This window comes from Leptodactylus fuscus, chromosome 6 (genome assembly GCF_031893055.1).
Source record: "Leptodactylus fuscus isolate aLepFus1 chromosome 6, aLepFus1.hap2, whole genome shotgun sequence".
Taxonomy (NCBI): Eukaryota; Metazoa; Chordata; class Amphibia; order Anura; family Leptodactylidae; genus Leptodactylus; species Leptodactylus fuscus.
The window spans coordinates 157068757-157085774 of NC_134270.1; the positions used below are offsets into that span (position 1 = coordinate 157068757).

Consider the following 17018-nt stretch of genomic DNA (forward strand, 5'->3'; position numbering starts at 1 on the left):
TGTTTTATTGTCCTTTTATATTATAGGGGGTTGTGTTATTTAGGACACTTATTCCCTAGCTGTGGGATAGGAGGTCAGTGTCAGATCGCTGGGGATTCGACCTCTGGGTTCCCCGTTGAGTAGGAGTACAGGAGGTCCATAGTCCACCAGTGCGCTTGTGTGACTGACGCTCTATTCATTGTTATGGGGCTGTCGGGATTGTCATCTCATGCAGCGCCCGCAGCCTCATAAGCGCACTGGCACTCCCTAAGGCCTCGTATTTTGATCCTGATTCTGATGCGGGAAGACGCATCGGAATAGTACCAAAATGCGCCTGCCGCGCCATTCTTGGCTTTTCACTCCAGAGTAGGCCCAAATGAATGGGCCTAGTCCGGAGGGTGCTGTCGCGAGGTGGACACCGGCGCTGACTCGCGGGGTCCGCCTGAAGAATGGGCAGCTCGCTTCTTTTTACCATGAGCTGGAACATACCACTCACGTAAAAAAAGGAAGCTAGCGGTCTACATAGACCTCTATTGTGAGGGGCCGGATTCTGAGGTGGATTCGGCATCAGTGTCCGCCCCCTCTTGCCCTAAGGAGGAGGTAATGGGGGCAGTCGGACCCCCCACGATCTGACACTAGGATAGGGATAAGTATCCTTAATGGCACCGCCCCTTTAAACATCTGTATATTCTTTTATTTGGTTCCTTTAGTTTTAGTTTGGTGCCGTCATATCCTCAGCTTCATTCAATATGGCGGCCCCGAAGCTGTGCTGTATCAGTCCGTGGTCTTTTATCTCACCTGTCTTCATCTGCTTTCATTCCATTGTGTTTTTTTTTTTTTTTACCCTTTTCCCACCTTGCCGGTGTCGTGTGCTTTTATTTTGTTTTTCTTTCCCAGCCCCCTCCCGTGTCCGAAGAGGAATTGCAGCTTCAGCTTGCACTTAGCTTGAGCAAAGAGGAACATGACAAGGTAGAGCCGACCAGTTTTTGTACCAAACCCCAATGACAATGGCAATTATTTAACAAATAATCAGCCCCTTCCGAGACTCCTCCTGCCGCTTTCTCTGCTGCCATATATAATCTAGTGGGAGACGACTAATGTCCACTAACCCCTTCTGCTTCCTTCTGCTTGCTTGGAGTGACACATGGAGAAGAGACCCTTTAAGGTTAGAGTCACACATTCAGTTTGCAAGGAAGGAGGACTAAGGGTCAGTTCACACGTGAAAACCGCCTAGCTTATTTGTGCGAGGTAAAAAACCTCGAGGAGTTTTTTTGACGCTGTTTTTTGCATTCCACGCGGTTTTTGACGAGGTTTTTGACGCGGTTTTCGCTAGCGGTTTTCGCTAGGGTTTTTTTTTCCTATATGTGCTATAGAAACTGCAGGCGAAAACCGCGCGGTTTTTTGCAAAAAAACGCGCGGTTTTGTGTGCAAAAAACCGCGCGGTTTTTTACCGCGCGGTTTTCGCCTCCCATTCACTTCTATGCAATTCTTCAGGCGTTTTCCGCCTGAAGAAAGGTCATGTCGCTTCTTCAGGCGGAAAACGCTAGGAGGAAAAAAAAAGCTAGTGGTCTACATAGACCACCATGTTAAAGGAGAGGTTTTTGAAGCGAATTCCGCTGTCAAAAACCTCCCCTTTGCCCACGTGTGAACTAGCCCTTATACTTCTTCTTGCCGGAGCGGTTCCAGCCATACTGGTTAGTAGCCGCTTCACACCATCACTAGTCCTCACGTCTCTTGGGTCTATCACCCTCGGGACGCCACGTGCCATATTCCTCTGTCCTCTGTGATCTGATCGTAGATCTGAAGCCTTGTGACAGATTATCGTGTTTGCACCCGCACACCTCACGCCATTACTGCAGGTATCAGGTTTGTAGGATCACACAAGGCCCAGTCTGCTCCTTCATATAGACTAACCTTCTTAGGAAATGACCTGGTAAATATAGGAAGACCCAGAATACTTTCCCACCTCTAGTTATTGGGTAGAGTCTACCGTTGGGTACTGAGGCCTCACCTGCAGAGGTTACTCCTTACACCGTCGGTCTAAAACCAGGCCTGCCGACCATCTAATGCGTGTTAGGTCTGAGGCCACTAAGCAAATGTTTGAGCCACACAAAGATTGGGTATGTTCAATTTTAACATGCCGGTCCTTTGGGAGGTCGTGTCAAGGGGTTGTTCAGGCTTAATAACAGATGACCAATCCTTAGCTCCTGCACCGATCAGGCTGCAGTGTTCAGGTGAAGGCTGCGGCCTCTTCACTACTTACCGGGCACGGCGCCATCTATTGAGTTGCGAGCGTGCCATGCATAGGACGTCAGATGGCCTGTGATGTGCAAACAGTGCTGCCAATTCAATCAGCTGACCCGTGAGGGTCCCAGGTGTCGGACCACCGCGATCCAGAGGATAGGTCATCAAGTGATAAGTCCCAGAACCCCCCTTAGATGTGAGCTAAACACTTGCTTGGGTAGCAGCTATTTCTTCTTACTCTTAAAGGGTAAGTTCACACTGGGTTTTTTGGCCAGGATTTTGAGGCCGTATTCACCTCAAAATCCTGACCAAAATGACGGCCCCCAGTGAAATCAATGGCAGCCGGTCAGGTGTTTTTTCCTGGAGACTGTTTGTTCCGACTCCCGGAAAAAGAAGCGAGATGCTCATTCTTCAGGCCGTTTCGCCTCGTGATTCCGCCTGAAGACACTCCCTCCTCGTGACTATACTCATTCATTGGGCCTAATCCAGAGCAGAGTGCGCGACTGTATCAGTGCAGTACACCGGCATTCAGTCGCGGCTACCCGTATTTTGGACTGGAACCTGAGGTGGAGGCTGCCCCAGGTTCCGGTTCAAAATACTCCGTGTGAACTTAGCCTTATACATCTGCTTGCTTGGCTAGGCTGAGCATGCATGTGTTCTCATCAGGTAGAGGGGAATAAGCTACAGCTAGACACCTCCAATATACTGCCACTATATACATTAGATGGTCGGCTGGTCCTACTGAAATTTACAAGTTCAGCTGACATTCGCCCAGTGTGCATGTGTATAGAGAGCTCAGAGGGAATAGCTGTGCAACAACTTTTGAAGGTGTACAGCCAGTCTTGAAAGCTGTTGCACTAGTAAGGCAGTTTCGGCCCCACCTCCCAGCGTCAGACGGGGTAAGTCCCTTTAACACCACCTCACAAGGCTCCCTTTGCACCTTCTCTGACTTGTGTGCGTCTTACACCTTCTCTCCAGCGAGCCGAGGGTCAGGTTCTTCCTACGTACTAACATCAGTGCATGCCTAGTTTCCTGCAGTATTTCCAGGTCATGTGATCATGTTCTTTGCTTCTCCCTTTCTTCATGATTTACTGACGTAATCTTGAAATTGTGCTTTTAAATTTTGTTTTCTTAATTCTGGAAGATCTTGTATGAGGGGGTAAGTATGTGAGTGTATATTCTACCGCAATGCAGTGCTTACCATTGGCAGGTAAGAAGCCTTCATGACGTGTCCAAGGGGGGCGCCTTCCATCTCCAACTAGGAATTTATCCCTTGTACCACTGGGACACTAAAGGAGGTTGTCTAGGATTGGACAAACTCGGCTAGTTTCTTTCTAAAACAGCACTCCCTACAGGTTGCATGTGGTATTGCAGCTCAGTCCCCATCCACGTCATCAAAGCTGAGCTGTAATACCTCACACATCCTGTCGATAGGTGTGGCACTGTTTTTGCAAGAAAGCAGCCATGTTTTTGCTATTCCTGGACAATCCCTTAAGGTTTCTTGAAGTGCTCCCGTCCAGTACGAGGACTCTACGTGTGTTGGTGATATAGGATGTGCATGATCGTGACTCCTTCAGTCCGCTGAACTCGACTCTTGGAGAACATTTTAAGGACATTCTTATATATTTTTTTTCTTGGATCACAATCTGATGATTCCCGCCATTACTAACCCCACATCTGTTTGGCATGCATTATTGGTGACCATTACCCATCCTTCTGTCTGCCTGGCACAAAGCAATGGGCATGTAGTGTATTGTACCCAAGTAGTCTGTACCCACCAAATATAAAGCTGCATATCACATAAATGTATAACTATAGCTATAAATGTAGGCAAGAATATGGCTGCCCATTGCTCTGTCCTACAAGTCATGTACAGTTTAATTTGTGTCATTTCCACTTGTATTTTATTTTTATATAATTTTTTTCAATTTTTTTTATTATTTTTTATTTTTATCATTTATTTTTTTGCAATTTCCTCTCATGAATCCACAATCACTCTGGACATTAAGAAGTCAGTTCTTCCAGAGTTTGGAGTCGTGTCATTCAGTCTGTTACAGATGATTCCTATTCATTGTAGTGTAAAAGCAGCAAATCTTACCGACCTCGTGGTAATGACATCACCGAACGCTCCCGGCAAGAATGAAAATGTAATATTTCATCCTGCCCCAGTAAGCGCCCATTATCGAGATCTGCCTACATTAGTTTATAGAGCTGTGTGTTGAGTTATAGCATGTAATATACTGTCCTAGGTATATAGGAGTAGATCCCATTGGAATCTATGTGGCAGCGCTGGGCCCTCGCCCTAAGGATAAGATAATCCTTTAATAGTCCCACAGTGGGGAAATTTCAGTATGTTACAGCAGCATAGTAATACAGATACAGTAATATATTACAGACGTAGATGCACATCTGCTGAGAAAATATACTGGGAGTCCATAGCAGCAAAGTAGGAGACGAAAGAAGGAAGACTTCAGGGTCACTTAGTTCTCTGTGCGGAGTGATAGGTGATCAAGGTTAGAAACCCAGATAATCCCTTTAATTTTTTTATGGCCTATCCTCAAGATGGACTATAAATAGCCGACTGGTGCGGGGCCGACACCCATCTGTTCTGATTGAAGTCAGTGTGAGCTGAGCTGCTATACAGCGGATGCAGGTTTTTGCTTCTGACCCTGTATTGTGCATCAGATGGGCGTCAGAAGCGGCACCATACATCAATTTGATCTGGAGCTCGGTGTCAGCTCCCTATTGAATATACTGTATATTTATGGACTAGCCTGAGGATAGTCCATAAAAAAAAATTAAACCAGGACAACCCCTTTAAGAGTACTCCACACCTGTCACCATGATGGGAGAGGAGGCCACACGGTGGACACTTGCAGACCTGACATAAGATGGGATATGATTTTCCCTTCATTTCTTCCATTATGGATGGCCATATAGGTAGACTACCTTTTATTTTTAGTTGCTTACCCAACGATGTTAGTATTTGGTTAGACTAAGATCTCCCTTTAACATCTTGGCCTGTTCTGGGCGTACTACTAAAAATACTCATGTGGCAGATTGCCTTAACATGGGGGCAGACTATATGGCCCTATTCACAGTACACATAAAGCTCCATTTCCAGTCTGGCCTGGAGGTGTTCTTTAGACTGGGTAAAAATGAGACTTCTGACACCGAACCATTACACCACCTTGTACCGCCTGAGGATCCAGCTTGAGTTATGGGGAGTCAAGCAAGAAAGTGGACCTCCAACTATAAAACCACTCCATAAATGAATAGTACAGGTGAAAATGAGAAACTTTGTAATAGATCTTATTAAAGAAATCTGTTTCCTTCTCCACTTATGAGGCTGCTTTGCCTTATCTTCACACAGAAGTCTATGGAGAAGGAAGGTTAACAGATTTACTTCATTCTGTTCAGGTGTAGAAACATAGTGTTTGAAGAGCTCTCGCTCATTCAATGCAGTAATTATTTGTCTTTTCCAGCAGCCTCCTCCTGTCCCCTCCCCTCTCCATAGACTTCTGTATAAAAAAAAAAAAAAACTCACCCGGTAACTGGAGAAGGAAACAGATTTGATAAATAATATATATTACAAGATTTCTTATATTCACCTGTACTATTCATTTATAAAAAGTTGTATTATAATTGGGGGTACACTTTATAGGACAACCCCTTTCCTAGAAGTATCGGCAGCATCATTCCAGTGTAGTTAGCTTGGCCTATATAACTAGTCCTTATTGCTTCTTTCCCTTTTGGTATTTTCTATTACTTGGAGGTAAGATATGGTTCGGTGTCAGAAGATCCCAGAATCTCAGTTTTTCGTGTCGTAGGATTGCTGCATTCTCTAGACTCTCGAGAACATCACAATACAATGAAATGATGAGAATGTCGTAAGCGGCTGATGCCTCCAGTCCTCTGCCATTCTCTATATGATCCTTCATTTCCATGATTTCCTGATCTTGATCATTACCATTTCTGACTAGGAGGAGCGGATCAGGAGAGGAGACGACCTCCGACTTCAGATGGCCATTGAAGAAAGCAAGAAGGAAGCGCCATCTAAGCAGGAGGAGGTGAAGTAGATCTCTGCTTTCTGACGTGTTAAAGGGGTTGTATGGCAGCTTAGTATGCTATGAAATAACAGGAGTATGGCCCCATGCATATGGCCATATTTTTGGGTCGTGTTGTCTGCTATTACAGATCTGTAATAAGGAATGTTATGCGGATCCATTAATTCCAAGAGCCCCATGTACAGGGCGATATCTTTTAGAAATCTGTGCATGGGCTTTAGGACCAAGCCAGAAATAATGGAGCATATCTGGTCATGTGCATGATGCCTTATACTTGCCTTCCCTGGCCATCCACTGATCTCTGTTTACCGGGCTCTAGCGATGACAGGTTAACTACATTGAGGTCATCATGGCAGCCAGACCAGCAGAGACTGCCAGACAAGCCAGGAAGGTGAGTATTGCTCCTTGTTGTTATTTCATAGCAGTATAAGCCTTTATATCCTGCGCGGTTTTTGCTTTCTGCTCTTTACTCATGGCCATTATCAATTTGTTTCCCATTAGTCTTCCCTAATGGATTTAGCAGATGTGTTTAGTTCCCCTGCCCCCGCTGTACCTGCCTCAGACCCCTGGGGATCCTCTGCTGCACCTTCCTCCGATCCCTGGTCTGGAGCAGCCAACACTTCAGCAGTGTCCGCCGTGTCCGATCCCTGGGGAGGACCACCAGTGGCCACAGGAGCGAGTACAGACCCATGGGGTGCTGGTGTCCAGGCAAACAGTGCACCCAGTGACCCCTGGTCGGGGACCCCAGCAGTTTCTTCGGTAGATGCCAAGGCAGTTTCTGACCCGTGGAATCCAGGAGGTGAGCTGAGATTTGTTTGTTGACCCTTCGGCTTATTTCAGATTTTATCTCCTCTTCTAGTGTATTAGGTTACTGAATACCGGTTTAGTTTAGTTCCTTGTGGTTTTATATTTTAGGTGCTGCAGGTGCTGTTGGCGCTCAGGGCCCTGACCCTTGGTCTTCAAGTCCTTCTATAGCAGCTAAACAGACGACAGACCCTTGGGCTCCAGCAGCGACCTTCTCCGATCCTTGGGGAGGGTCTCCTTCTAAACCTAGTACAAATGGGACCGTGGGTAAGTCTTTGTGCTCATTATTCCTAGCACTTATACTGATAGGTCAGGGATCCAAAGACGGGGTTCACACTGCTTTTTTTTTTTTTTTGCAAAATACTCGTCGGGAAAATCTGAGGAGTATTTTGCCTGTGGAAATCGCGGCAGAAAGCGCAAGTCGCCGTACTTTATCTGCACGCACAGATCGGCCTCTTCAAATTAGGGGTAGATAAGCATGTGACCGTGCAGCGTAGCTTAGGCGGAGAGTCCGATGTCACTGAAGCCATGATGACACGGGCGCTTCATTATTTGACTCGTTAAACAAAAAAAAAGCGTCGTTCACTGCCTGCAATTGATAAGAATGGGAGGCGGGTTGGGGCAGAAAACTTCTCAAAGGCAGCTCCAAAAAAACAGTGTGAACCCCCCACTAGGATAGACAGTCAGTATGTGATCAGGCCTCCATAACAGCACACTGCACCCAGCAAAAAACATTAGAGTCCCTCAGTAGTGCAGCCTCAGGCTTTCAGAATATTAAATAGAGGTTTGCCCCCCCCCCCCCCCCCAAAAAAAAAAAGAAAAGTTTTCATACAAAATCCGTATAAGTCAGGCCCATCCGTAATAAGGGGGCAATGTGACCCCATGATAGAGTGGACTGCCTTCTTGCTGGTTTGTTGTTTGCGAAAAGCTAGAAGAGAGGGAGGGGTAGTCATGTCCTGAATTCTGGGCTTCAAGGAATGGTGTAAAGGGTTAATCCTGTCTTAGACATTGGACATACACCGTAGTACTCTTCTAATTTGGATGTCTTCTTTTGGGCCATTATTGTGTTGGAACCTGGTTGCAGCGGAGGATCCTTTGCTCCTCTGTTGGGCCAGTCCGATACTGTAAATACCTGGTGCAGGTCAGAGGTGAGACTGGAACCTATCTCCATGACAGGGCCCCTATTCTGCTTTGTGAAGCTGCTGCATCCAGACAGAGAATGAATGGCGGCCATGTATGTTCCTTCTCTCTCCTTTCACCCCTATGGGAAATAACAGAGCATGCTTGGCTGTTTCTGTATCTCCCATAATAAACACAACTTGGACATGCGCAACCCCTTCCCCATTTATTCTTCTTCTGGATCCAATGAACATTATGTACGACTGGCTAACCACCCTGCAGAATGGCGGCAGTGTTTTACCCTCTGCATGCGGCCTATGGCTTTCCTTCCTTTTGGCACCTGTAACTGGGTTATTATATACATCAGATATCTAAGTTATCATACAGTGGGTGACTACATTAGTCATACGTTAGTCACGTACTGACATAAGACACCATTCCGTCAAAGAAGAAGGCAAAAAACGCTTCTGAGACGGACGCCATACTTGGTGGAAATCTCCTTCTTGGTATCCAACCTGATCTCCCGTATCTTGTATATTATCTAGGTTCCTCTTTGCAGTCCTTGCGGGGCGCTCACTTAACAATGCTTCATTATTTTGGCCGTCTCTGTTTGTATTTAACCTGTTTGTCTTTGTGTATGTGCCTGTCCGTCCGCTCCACCTGCCTCCTTAGCCAGTTCCACCTTTGACCAGTTCATCAGTTCTGCAGATAAAGATGAGTTTTCCGATTTTGACAACCTGAGGACTACCCTTCCCCATTCAGGAAGCAGCACAGGTTTGGAAGTGCTCTCTTTCCTGCCTGCTTGCTTACGGTGACTCCATTGACCCTCCGCTTGTTGCTTTCTGTGTCTCTTGTATACGTTTGCCGTTCTGTGTGTCTCGGGACTAATTTTGGTTTTCTGGCAATTTTTTATTTTTTTTTGTCTTTTTTTTTATCGGGGCAATGGGCGAATGAGTAACTGCTGGTAAATTAATGCATCTTCTGCTTTTATTTATTTTCGCTTTTTCTTGCAATATATTAAGGTCCTGCGCTGCTCGTGGCCTGGTCATTCTCCTTAGGTGGTGGTGGGGTAGCGGTAGTAGTTACAGTCGGGGTGCTGGTTTATCGGATGCGGTGTCAGCACTATGCCGCCTCATATGTATATGGATAATGTTTGTGTCTCTTGTATAGCGCCAACATATTCCGCAGCGCTTTACATACATTCCAAGTCACTGTACCGTACAGGGCTCACATTCTATATTCCCTATCTATAGGTCTTTGGAGGGTGGGAGGAAACCGGAGTACCCAGAGGAAACCCACCCAAATATTGGGAGAACATACAAACGCCTAACCACTGAGCCACTTCTTAGACTTTGAGTACATTTTGCTTCCACTCCTTACTAGTATCTGTCTAGAAGGGGCCATGGTTTTGCTTTCTATCATGTTTTCGTTGAGGGTTCTGACTGCTGAGATCACCATTGATCCTGCAAACTGGGGATCTTTTTTTACCCATTGCGTATAGAGCTTGACCACAGCCAGACAAGGCCTGGTGGTGGACGGCGCTCTCATTCACTTCAGTGGTAGCACCAATGGTAGCCGAGAGCGGTACATGGAGCACCATCAGCGCCATTCTCTGCACCAGCGCCATTCTGTAATTTATTGGCTTTAATAATCCGTGTCGAGACCCAAGTTTGGTGTGCCCACTACTCCAGCTGCTTAGTAGTGGCCCCTTAACATTAGACATTGTCAACAACTGTTCCTCAAGACCCCCCCTCACCACCACATATGTAGGCTGAGCACGTTTAAGCATGTATGTATTCTAAGGGCTCGTTCACACGGAGTCTTTTGGCAGCGGATTTTGACGCGGGATCCAACTCAAAATCTGCTGCCAAAAATGGCTCCCATTGACTTCAATGGGAGCCGCTCACTTCTTATTTCCGCTAGCTAGTAGCAAAATCCGTGGCGCGAGACTTCCCTCCCAATTAGGCCTATTCATTTGGGCCTAATCCGGAGCAGAATTCTGCGACGGCGATGGGATGTTCCCGCGAAATTCATGTAACTCCATGTGACCTAGCCCTAAGAGGGGGAGAGGAGAGTAACCCTCTTCCAGATGACGCCAACAGCAACATATCTTCCTATATCCTATGAGAACATAGGATCAGGCATATTAAAATCCAACATGCCTGTCCTTCCCAACCTCTATTTTTTGGAGCAAGCTGGGACAACCAGTGCACATTAGATGGTAGGCTAGCCATGTCAAATTTGAGGGTTTGACCATGTGTGTGTGTGGTCATCTTAAAGGGGTAGTGCAGGATTTTGAAATGTAATGATATAAGACTAACATTACTCACCGGGTTCCCGCCGGTCCTGCAGGCAGGACATTATGTAGGTCATACATGGGACCACTGCAGCCATTCACTTACTCTAGCAATGACACAAGCACGTAGTTCAGTTCAGTTTTTCTGCAGGTCTTGGCTCCTCTCATGCTGCACCTCATTGCTGGCTGGTCACCTTGATGCCGTGTCTTTGTGATGTCTATAATCCCCCGTGTCCTTTCCTTATTCCTTATATCCTTTCATTTTTCTGCAGGTGAGCTGGATCTTCTAGCCGGGGAAGTTCCAGTGTCTCGCTCGCTCGGGTCAAAGAGTCCGGACGCCTTCGACATGGCAGCGATGAGCGGTTCACTTTCCGAAAGCTCCAAGCCTACACGGAAAACGCCAGAGTCATTCCTGGGGCCGAACGCAGCCCTAGTAGACTTGGACTCTCTTATTTCAAAACCCACCCTACAAAACACGAAAACCTCAAACCCCTTCCTAGTTTCAGGTGAGTTACTATAAGCCTGACCCTGCCATGTATTTGGGTTTACATCTGCTCCTTCATCTGGGCCAGGAATGGCGGAGCCCCGTGACGAACTTTTGACATGGGCCGACGGACGCCGAACACCACGACCACCTGCATTCCTGCGTACTCTATGCCCCATAGTGGCCCCTGCACACTGTATTATGTCCCATAGTGGCCCCTGCACACTGTATTATGTCCCGTAGTGGCCCCTGCACACAGTATTATGCCCCATAGTGGCCCCTGCACACAGTATTATGCCCCATAGTGGCCCCTGCAAAAAGTATTATGCCCCATAGTGACCCCTGCACACAGTATTATGCCCCATAGTGGCCCCTGCACACAGTATTATGCCCCATAGTAGCCCCTGCACACAGTATTATGTCCCATAGTGGCCCCTGCACACAGTATTATGTCCCATAGTGGCCCCTGCACACAGTATTATGTTCCATAGTGGCCCCTGCACACAGTATTATGCCCCATAGTGACCCCTGCACACAGTATTATGTCCCATAGTGGCCCCTGCACACAGTATTATGTCCCATAGTGGCCCCTGCACACAGTATTATGTCCCATAGTGGCCCCTGCACACAGTATTATCCCCCATAGTGACCCCTGCACACAGTATTATGCCCCATAGTGGCCCCTGCACACAGTATTATGCCCCATAGTGGCCCCTGCACACAGTATTATGCCCCATAGTGGCCCCTGCACACAGTATTATGTCCCATAGTGGCCCTTGCACACAGTATTATGTCCCATAGTGGCCCCTGCACACAGTATTATGCCCCATAGTGGCCCCTGCACACAGTATTATGTCCCATAGTGGCCCTTGCACACAGTATTATACCCCATAGTGGCCCCTGCACACAGTATTATGCCCCATAGTGGCCCTTGCACGTGGCAGCTGCTACCCTGGTAGTTACGCCACTCACTTGGGCCTATTTGGGGTCAGAAAGCTGTGTGGAGCCAGCAACAAGGAGAAGGATCCGAGGAGGACGTGTTTCTCAAATTCCTCTTCGTTTTCTGCTGTGTGACTGGCCCTTTATAATGAATTCCTAATTAATGTCTCCTTTTTTTTGATTCGCTGTCTTTTACATATTTTCACTGTGCTTTCTCCTAGGAGCGACCAGTTCAACCACGACAAATCCATTCCAGCCGAACCAACAATCATCTCTCACGTTGAATCAGCTTCGTTCCAGCCCCGTGATGTCATTGGGACAGCAAGTCACCCCCGCTGGACAAACCTCCGCAGCGATTCCATTTAGTTCTGTGTCACCCATGGTGTCCGTGTCCCCTATGGCCCCAGGAATTCCTCTAGCCAGTGTGCCCCCAATGGTGGGAATGCAGCCTGTAGCTGGAGTGGGCGGCCTTCCAGTGGCTGGCGTGCCTCCGGGTGTTCCTCCTATGAGCTTGCCCTCTATGATGCCACCGCAGCAGTTGGTGACGCAACCCCTGGTCCCGAATCTATCAGCACAAGCTGTGACTAGTACCACCAACCCATTCCTCTTATAACAGGCTGTGGGGATCATTGAGTTTGTAATGGTGATGACGGGGGTGATGGGTCAAAAAAAAAAAAAAAAAAGAATGGCATCATCTTGCTACTACCACAGAATGTCCCTGTATCTTACATCTTTTGTGGCAACCCTGTATTCGCAGCACCCATGAATTTTGGTGCCTGCTTCCTTTTTTCACTGTGCCTCTGAATACCAAGAAATAGTATTTTTCCCCCTCCCCCGCAGTACAGGTAAAGGTGTTTAGGTGAAGACCATAGATTAATATTGTTTTCTGCAGGATAATTGATACTCGGTAGTGTTATGCCAGAATTTTACCGTCTGTGTTATTATTTCCGTTCGCCGCCCCCTATCCCCCCCATCCATTTTTTGCATTAGCCGCACTTCACCGTAGGGTTGGTTTCGTTTGCTTCTGCCTAGTAGCAGTCCGCGGGCTCTCGACTCCTGAGCCGAGCAGAACTCTCTTACGACATCTTTCCTCCATATGAAATAAGTGGTTTTCGTTTCGCCTACACGATTTTACCTACGTTTGCGGCCCGACCCCTTCCGGTTGACTTGAGTTCTACACATGGTTCCCCTTTGACCTCCCCCCCCCCATAACTGATGTGTTGGTGGCTCTCCGTGTATATACGGCACATCTGTGTTATCGGACCACGCTTAGGATATCGCCCTCTGTAGGAGATATTGATATAACACTAAGAGAGACTAAAGCTCTTTCAATTCCAGATGGGATTTTCTGTCAAGCAGGGGATTGTGGGGGATTTCTGGGTTGTATTGCCATAATAGCGGGACATTTCCTATTTATTAGAATGAATTCATGAATGCTGATTAAGTGGATTTTTAACCCTTGAGTTTCTTCCATTTCTTTCTTATTACCATTACAAATCAAATCTGTGATGTTGATTTGTTTGATAACCACTTAATAAACTGATGGCTTTGCTTGGTGTCGCTGTCCATCGAGTCCCATTCAGTATCCGATCTTCTCTCCCTTCCAAGAAAAAACGTCAAATAAAAGAAAAAAAATCTGGGAAAGTCTCCATTTCTTTTATTCTTTTAGAGTCCAAGTCGTCTTGAAGCTTTACGACCTACGGGCATCGTGTCTTGTATGGAAGTGTAATGTCATGCCTTGTATCTGATCGCTGGTTCCTTATTATTTGTGTGTCTGTTTTCACTCTGTTTGTGAATTTTATCGAGGAGGAAAAACCATCTGTCCATAAGTGATGCAGAATGTCATGTATTAAACATGTATGGACGTATGGTGTCTAAATCGAGCCGTCCTTGTATATTGGTAAATTGTGTGATATCGAAAGACTTGACACGTTTAGGACGGTGTTGTGTGCTGTACTTCACTGCCATGTGTCATATGGTAAAGGAGTATGATAGATAGATATAGATAGATACATAGATAGATAGGAGATAGATAGATAGGAGATAGATAGATAGGAGAGAGAGAGAGAGAGAGATAGATAGATAGATAGATAGATAGATAGATAGATAGATAGATAGATAGGAGATAGATAGATAGATAGGAGATAGATAGATAGATAGATAGATAGATAGATAGATAGATAGATAGATATAGATAGATACATAGATAGGAGATAGATAGATACATAGATAGGAGATAGATAGATAGGAGAGATAGATAGATAGATAGATAGATAGATAGATAGGAGATAGATAGGAGATAGATAGGAGATAGATAGATAGATAGATAGGAGATAGATAGATAGATAGGAGATAGATAGATAGATAGATAGGAGATAGATAGATAGGAGATAGATACATAGATAGATAGATAGATAGATAGATAGATAGATAGATAGATAGATAGAGATAGATACATAGATAGATACATAGATAGATAGATAGATAGGAGAGATAGATAGATAGATAGATAGATAGATAGATAGATAGATAGATAGATAGATAGATAGATAGATAGGAGATAGATAGATATAGGAGATAGATAGATAGATAGATAGATAGATAGATAGATAGATAGATAGGAGATAGATAGATAGATAGGAGATAGATACATAGATAGGAGATAGATGATAGATAGATATAGATACATAGATAGGAGATAGATAGATAGGAGAGATAGATAGATAGATAGATAGATAGATAGATAGATAGATAGATAGATAGATAGGAGATAGATAGATAGATAGATAGATAGATAGATAGATAGATAGATAGATAGATATAGATAGATACATAGATAGATAGGAGATAGATAGATAGATAGGAGAGATAGATAGATACATAGATACATAGATAGGAGATAGATAGATATAGATGATAGATAGATAGATAGATAGATAGATAGATAGATAGATAGATAGATAGATAGATTAGTGATGTCACTTATTCATTTCTCTTTTTAATGTTCTAGGAGATATCAGGTAGATAGACATATAGGTATTAGATAGATGGATAAACAGATAGATAGATAAAGACAGATGGATAGATAGGAAATGGATAGATAGATAGATAGATGGATAGATAGATAGATAGACAGATGGAGAGATAGATAGATAGATAGATAGATATTAGAGATAGAGAGATAGATTAGGAGATAGATAGATATGATAGATAGATATGATAGATAGATAGATGGATAGATAGGAGATGGATATGAGGATAGATAAAACAAACCCTTAACCAGGTCATCTGTACTGCCGGTATGTTCCCCTATTCTCTCCACTCCATGGACTACAGAGGATTTGACGCCAATCACTGGCCACAGTAGTCCCATGTTGGGTACTGATGATGTCACTGGTCATACATCATCAATACCCAGCATGTCACCACTGAGGTCAGTGATTTGGCCACAGCAGTCACCTGATCCTCAACAATTCTAGCCCATATAGTCTGTGGACTGGATTGAACGGGGAAGATACAAAGCCGAAACCAAAGGCCATTAGGTAGGTGCAGAAAGGATGAAAGTTTGGCTCACCCCGTCTAAAAAAAAAAAAAAAAAAAAAAAAAAAAGATTGAAAATCCATGATGTTTCCTTTTTTTTTTTTTTTTTTTCCGGCTGTTGCCCACCTACCTGGGTTCTTTGTCCATAAGGGTTCTCCAGGAGTGGTGTCAGTACTCGGTTTGTTCATGGTTCTGTTGGTGATTAACGATTTGATTAGAACCAGCACCTGGTCCTGAGACTGTCAGCCTCCTCTTCCGTGTTACATGTACTCTGGAGGTTGGCACACTAGCAAGTCCTCTCATAGTACAGGTATCTAGCACTGGAGAGGATGGATGAGAATGAAGTGACTGAGGACCAGGTGCTAGTTCCAATTACGTGACCTGAGGTCGAGTCCAGAAACTGATGGTTTTTTGTAGAACCATGGAGGAAGTAAGTGTTTAAAGGGATTTTATCATTAAAAAGCAATTTTTTCTGGGTACCATGTAGGAATAGCCTTAAGAAAGGCTATTCTTCTCCTACCTTTAGATGTCTTCTGCGGGCCGCCGTTTGGTATATAATTCGGTTTTCGACGGTATGCAAATGAGTTCTCTTGCAGCACTGCAGGGGACCCCAATGCTGCGAGAAAACTCTCCAGCGCCGCCTCCATCTTCTGGAACTGCCTCTCCCTGCGTCGTCTTCTGGCGCTGGCTTCAAACTTCTAGGCAAAGCAGACTGCGCATGCCCGCCGGCCACAAGAAAATGGCCGCTTAGTATTGAAAGCTGCCATTTTCTTGTAGCCGGTAAACATGCGCAGATGGCTGCCCGAGGCCTAGAAGTTTGAAGCCAGCGCTGGAAGAAAAGAGAGGCCGTTCCAGAAGAAGATGGAGGCGGTGAGTTCTCTCGTATTATTGGTGACACCTCCAGTGCTGCGAGAGAACTCTTTTGCATACCGACGAAAACTGGGGTTTTTACTGAACGGCGGCGCGGAGAAGACCTCTAAAGGTAGGAGAAGAATAGCCTTTCTTAGGCTGGTCTTACACGACCGTAGTTTTGCACTGCAAATGGTCCGCAATTGCGGGTTCAAAATTGCGGCCCATTTACGGTCCCATAATTTTCTATGAGGCCTCTTACACGATCGTAGATTTTGTCAGTGGTGTGGCGCGCCGCAACCGTGGTCCGGACAGTATACCGCATGGCCGTGCTTGCACAGCACAGAAGGTCCAATAGAGGTCTATGGGTGCGTGCATTTTTGCGGATATACACTGAACATACATCAGTGTATATCCGCAATTGCGGATATCAACGTGTGTTTTGTGGTGTGTTTTGTTTTTTGCGGATCCGCATAATACTGATACACACGGAACGTTGCGGATGTCTGCGGAATTTTTAAAGTGAAATTTGTCTTGCGGATCCGCAAATTCCGGACCACAAAAACCACTACAGTCGTGTAAGACCAGCCTTAAGGCTATTCCTATGTGGTACCAAGAATAAATTACATTTTAATGATAGCATCCCTTTAAAATGTTTCTTTGTAGAAAACCCCTTTAACATTTTTTCTACGATCAC

General features: G+C 45.4%; 1 protein-coding gene across 7 annotated transcripts in view; it reads left to right on the top strand.

Annotated features, from left to right (window-relative positions):
* EPN1 (epsin 1) overlaps window positions 1–13574 on the top strand; it is a 42492-nt gene extending 28918 nt beyond the window's left edge. For 2 of the 7 annotated variants that reach the window (XM_075277706.1, XM_075277707.1), the window contains exons 6-12: window positions 877–948; window positions 6207–6293; window positions 6792–7089; window positions 7206–7361; window positions 8886–8987; window positions 10782–11015; window positions 12154–13574. In XM_075277706.1, coding sequence (XP_075133807.1) covers window positions 877–948; window positions 6207–6293; window positions 6792–7089; window positions 7206–7361; window positions 8886–8987; window positions 10782–11015; window positions 12154–12545 — 1341 coding nt within the window. In that variant the 3' untranslated portion in view covers window positions 12546–13574. The remainder of the gene's footprint in view (window positions 1–876; window positions 949–6206; window positions 6294–6791; window positions 7090–7205; window positions 7362–8885; window positions 8988–10781; window positions 11016–12153) is intronic. The other 5 variants (XM_075277708.1, XM_075277709.1, XM_075277711.1 and 2 more) reach the window with 3 other exon arrangements.
* Window positions 13575–17018: the final 3444 nt, after the last annotated feature.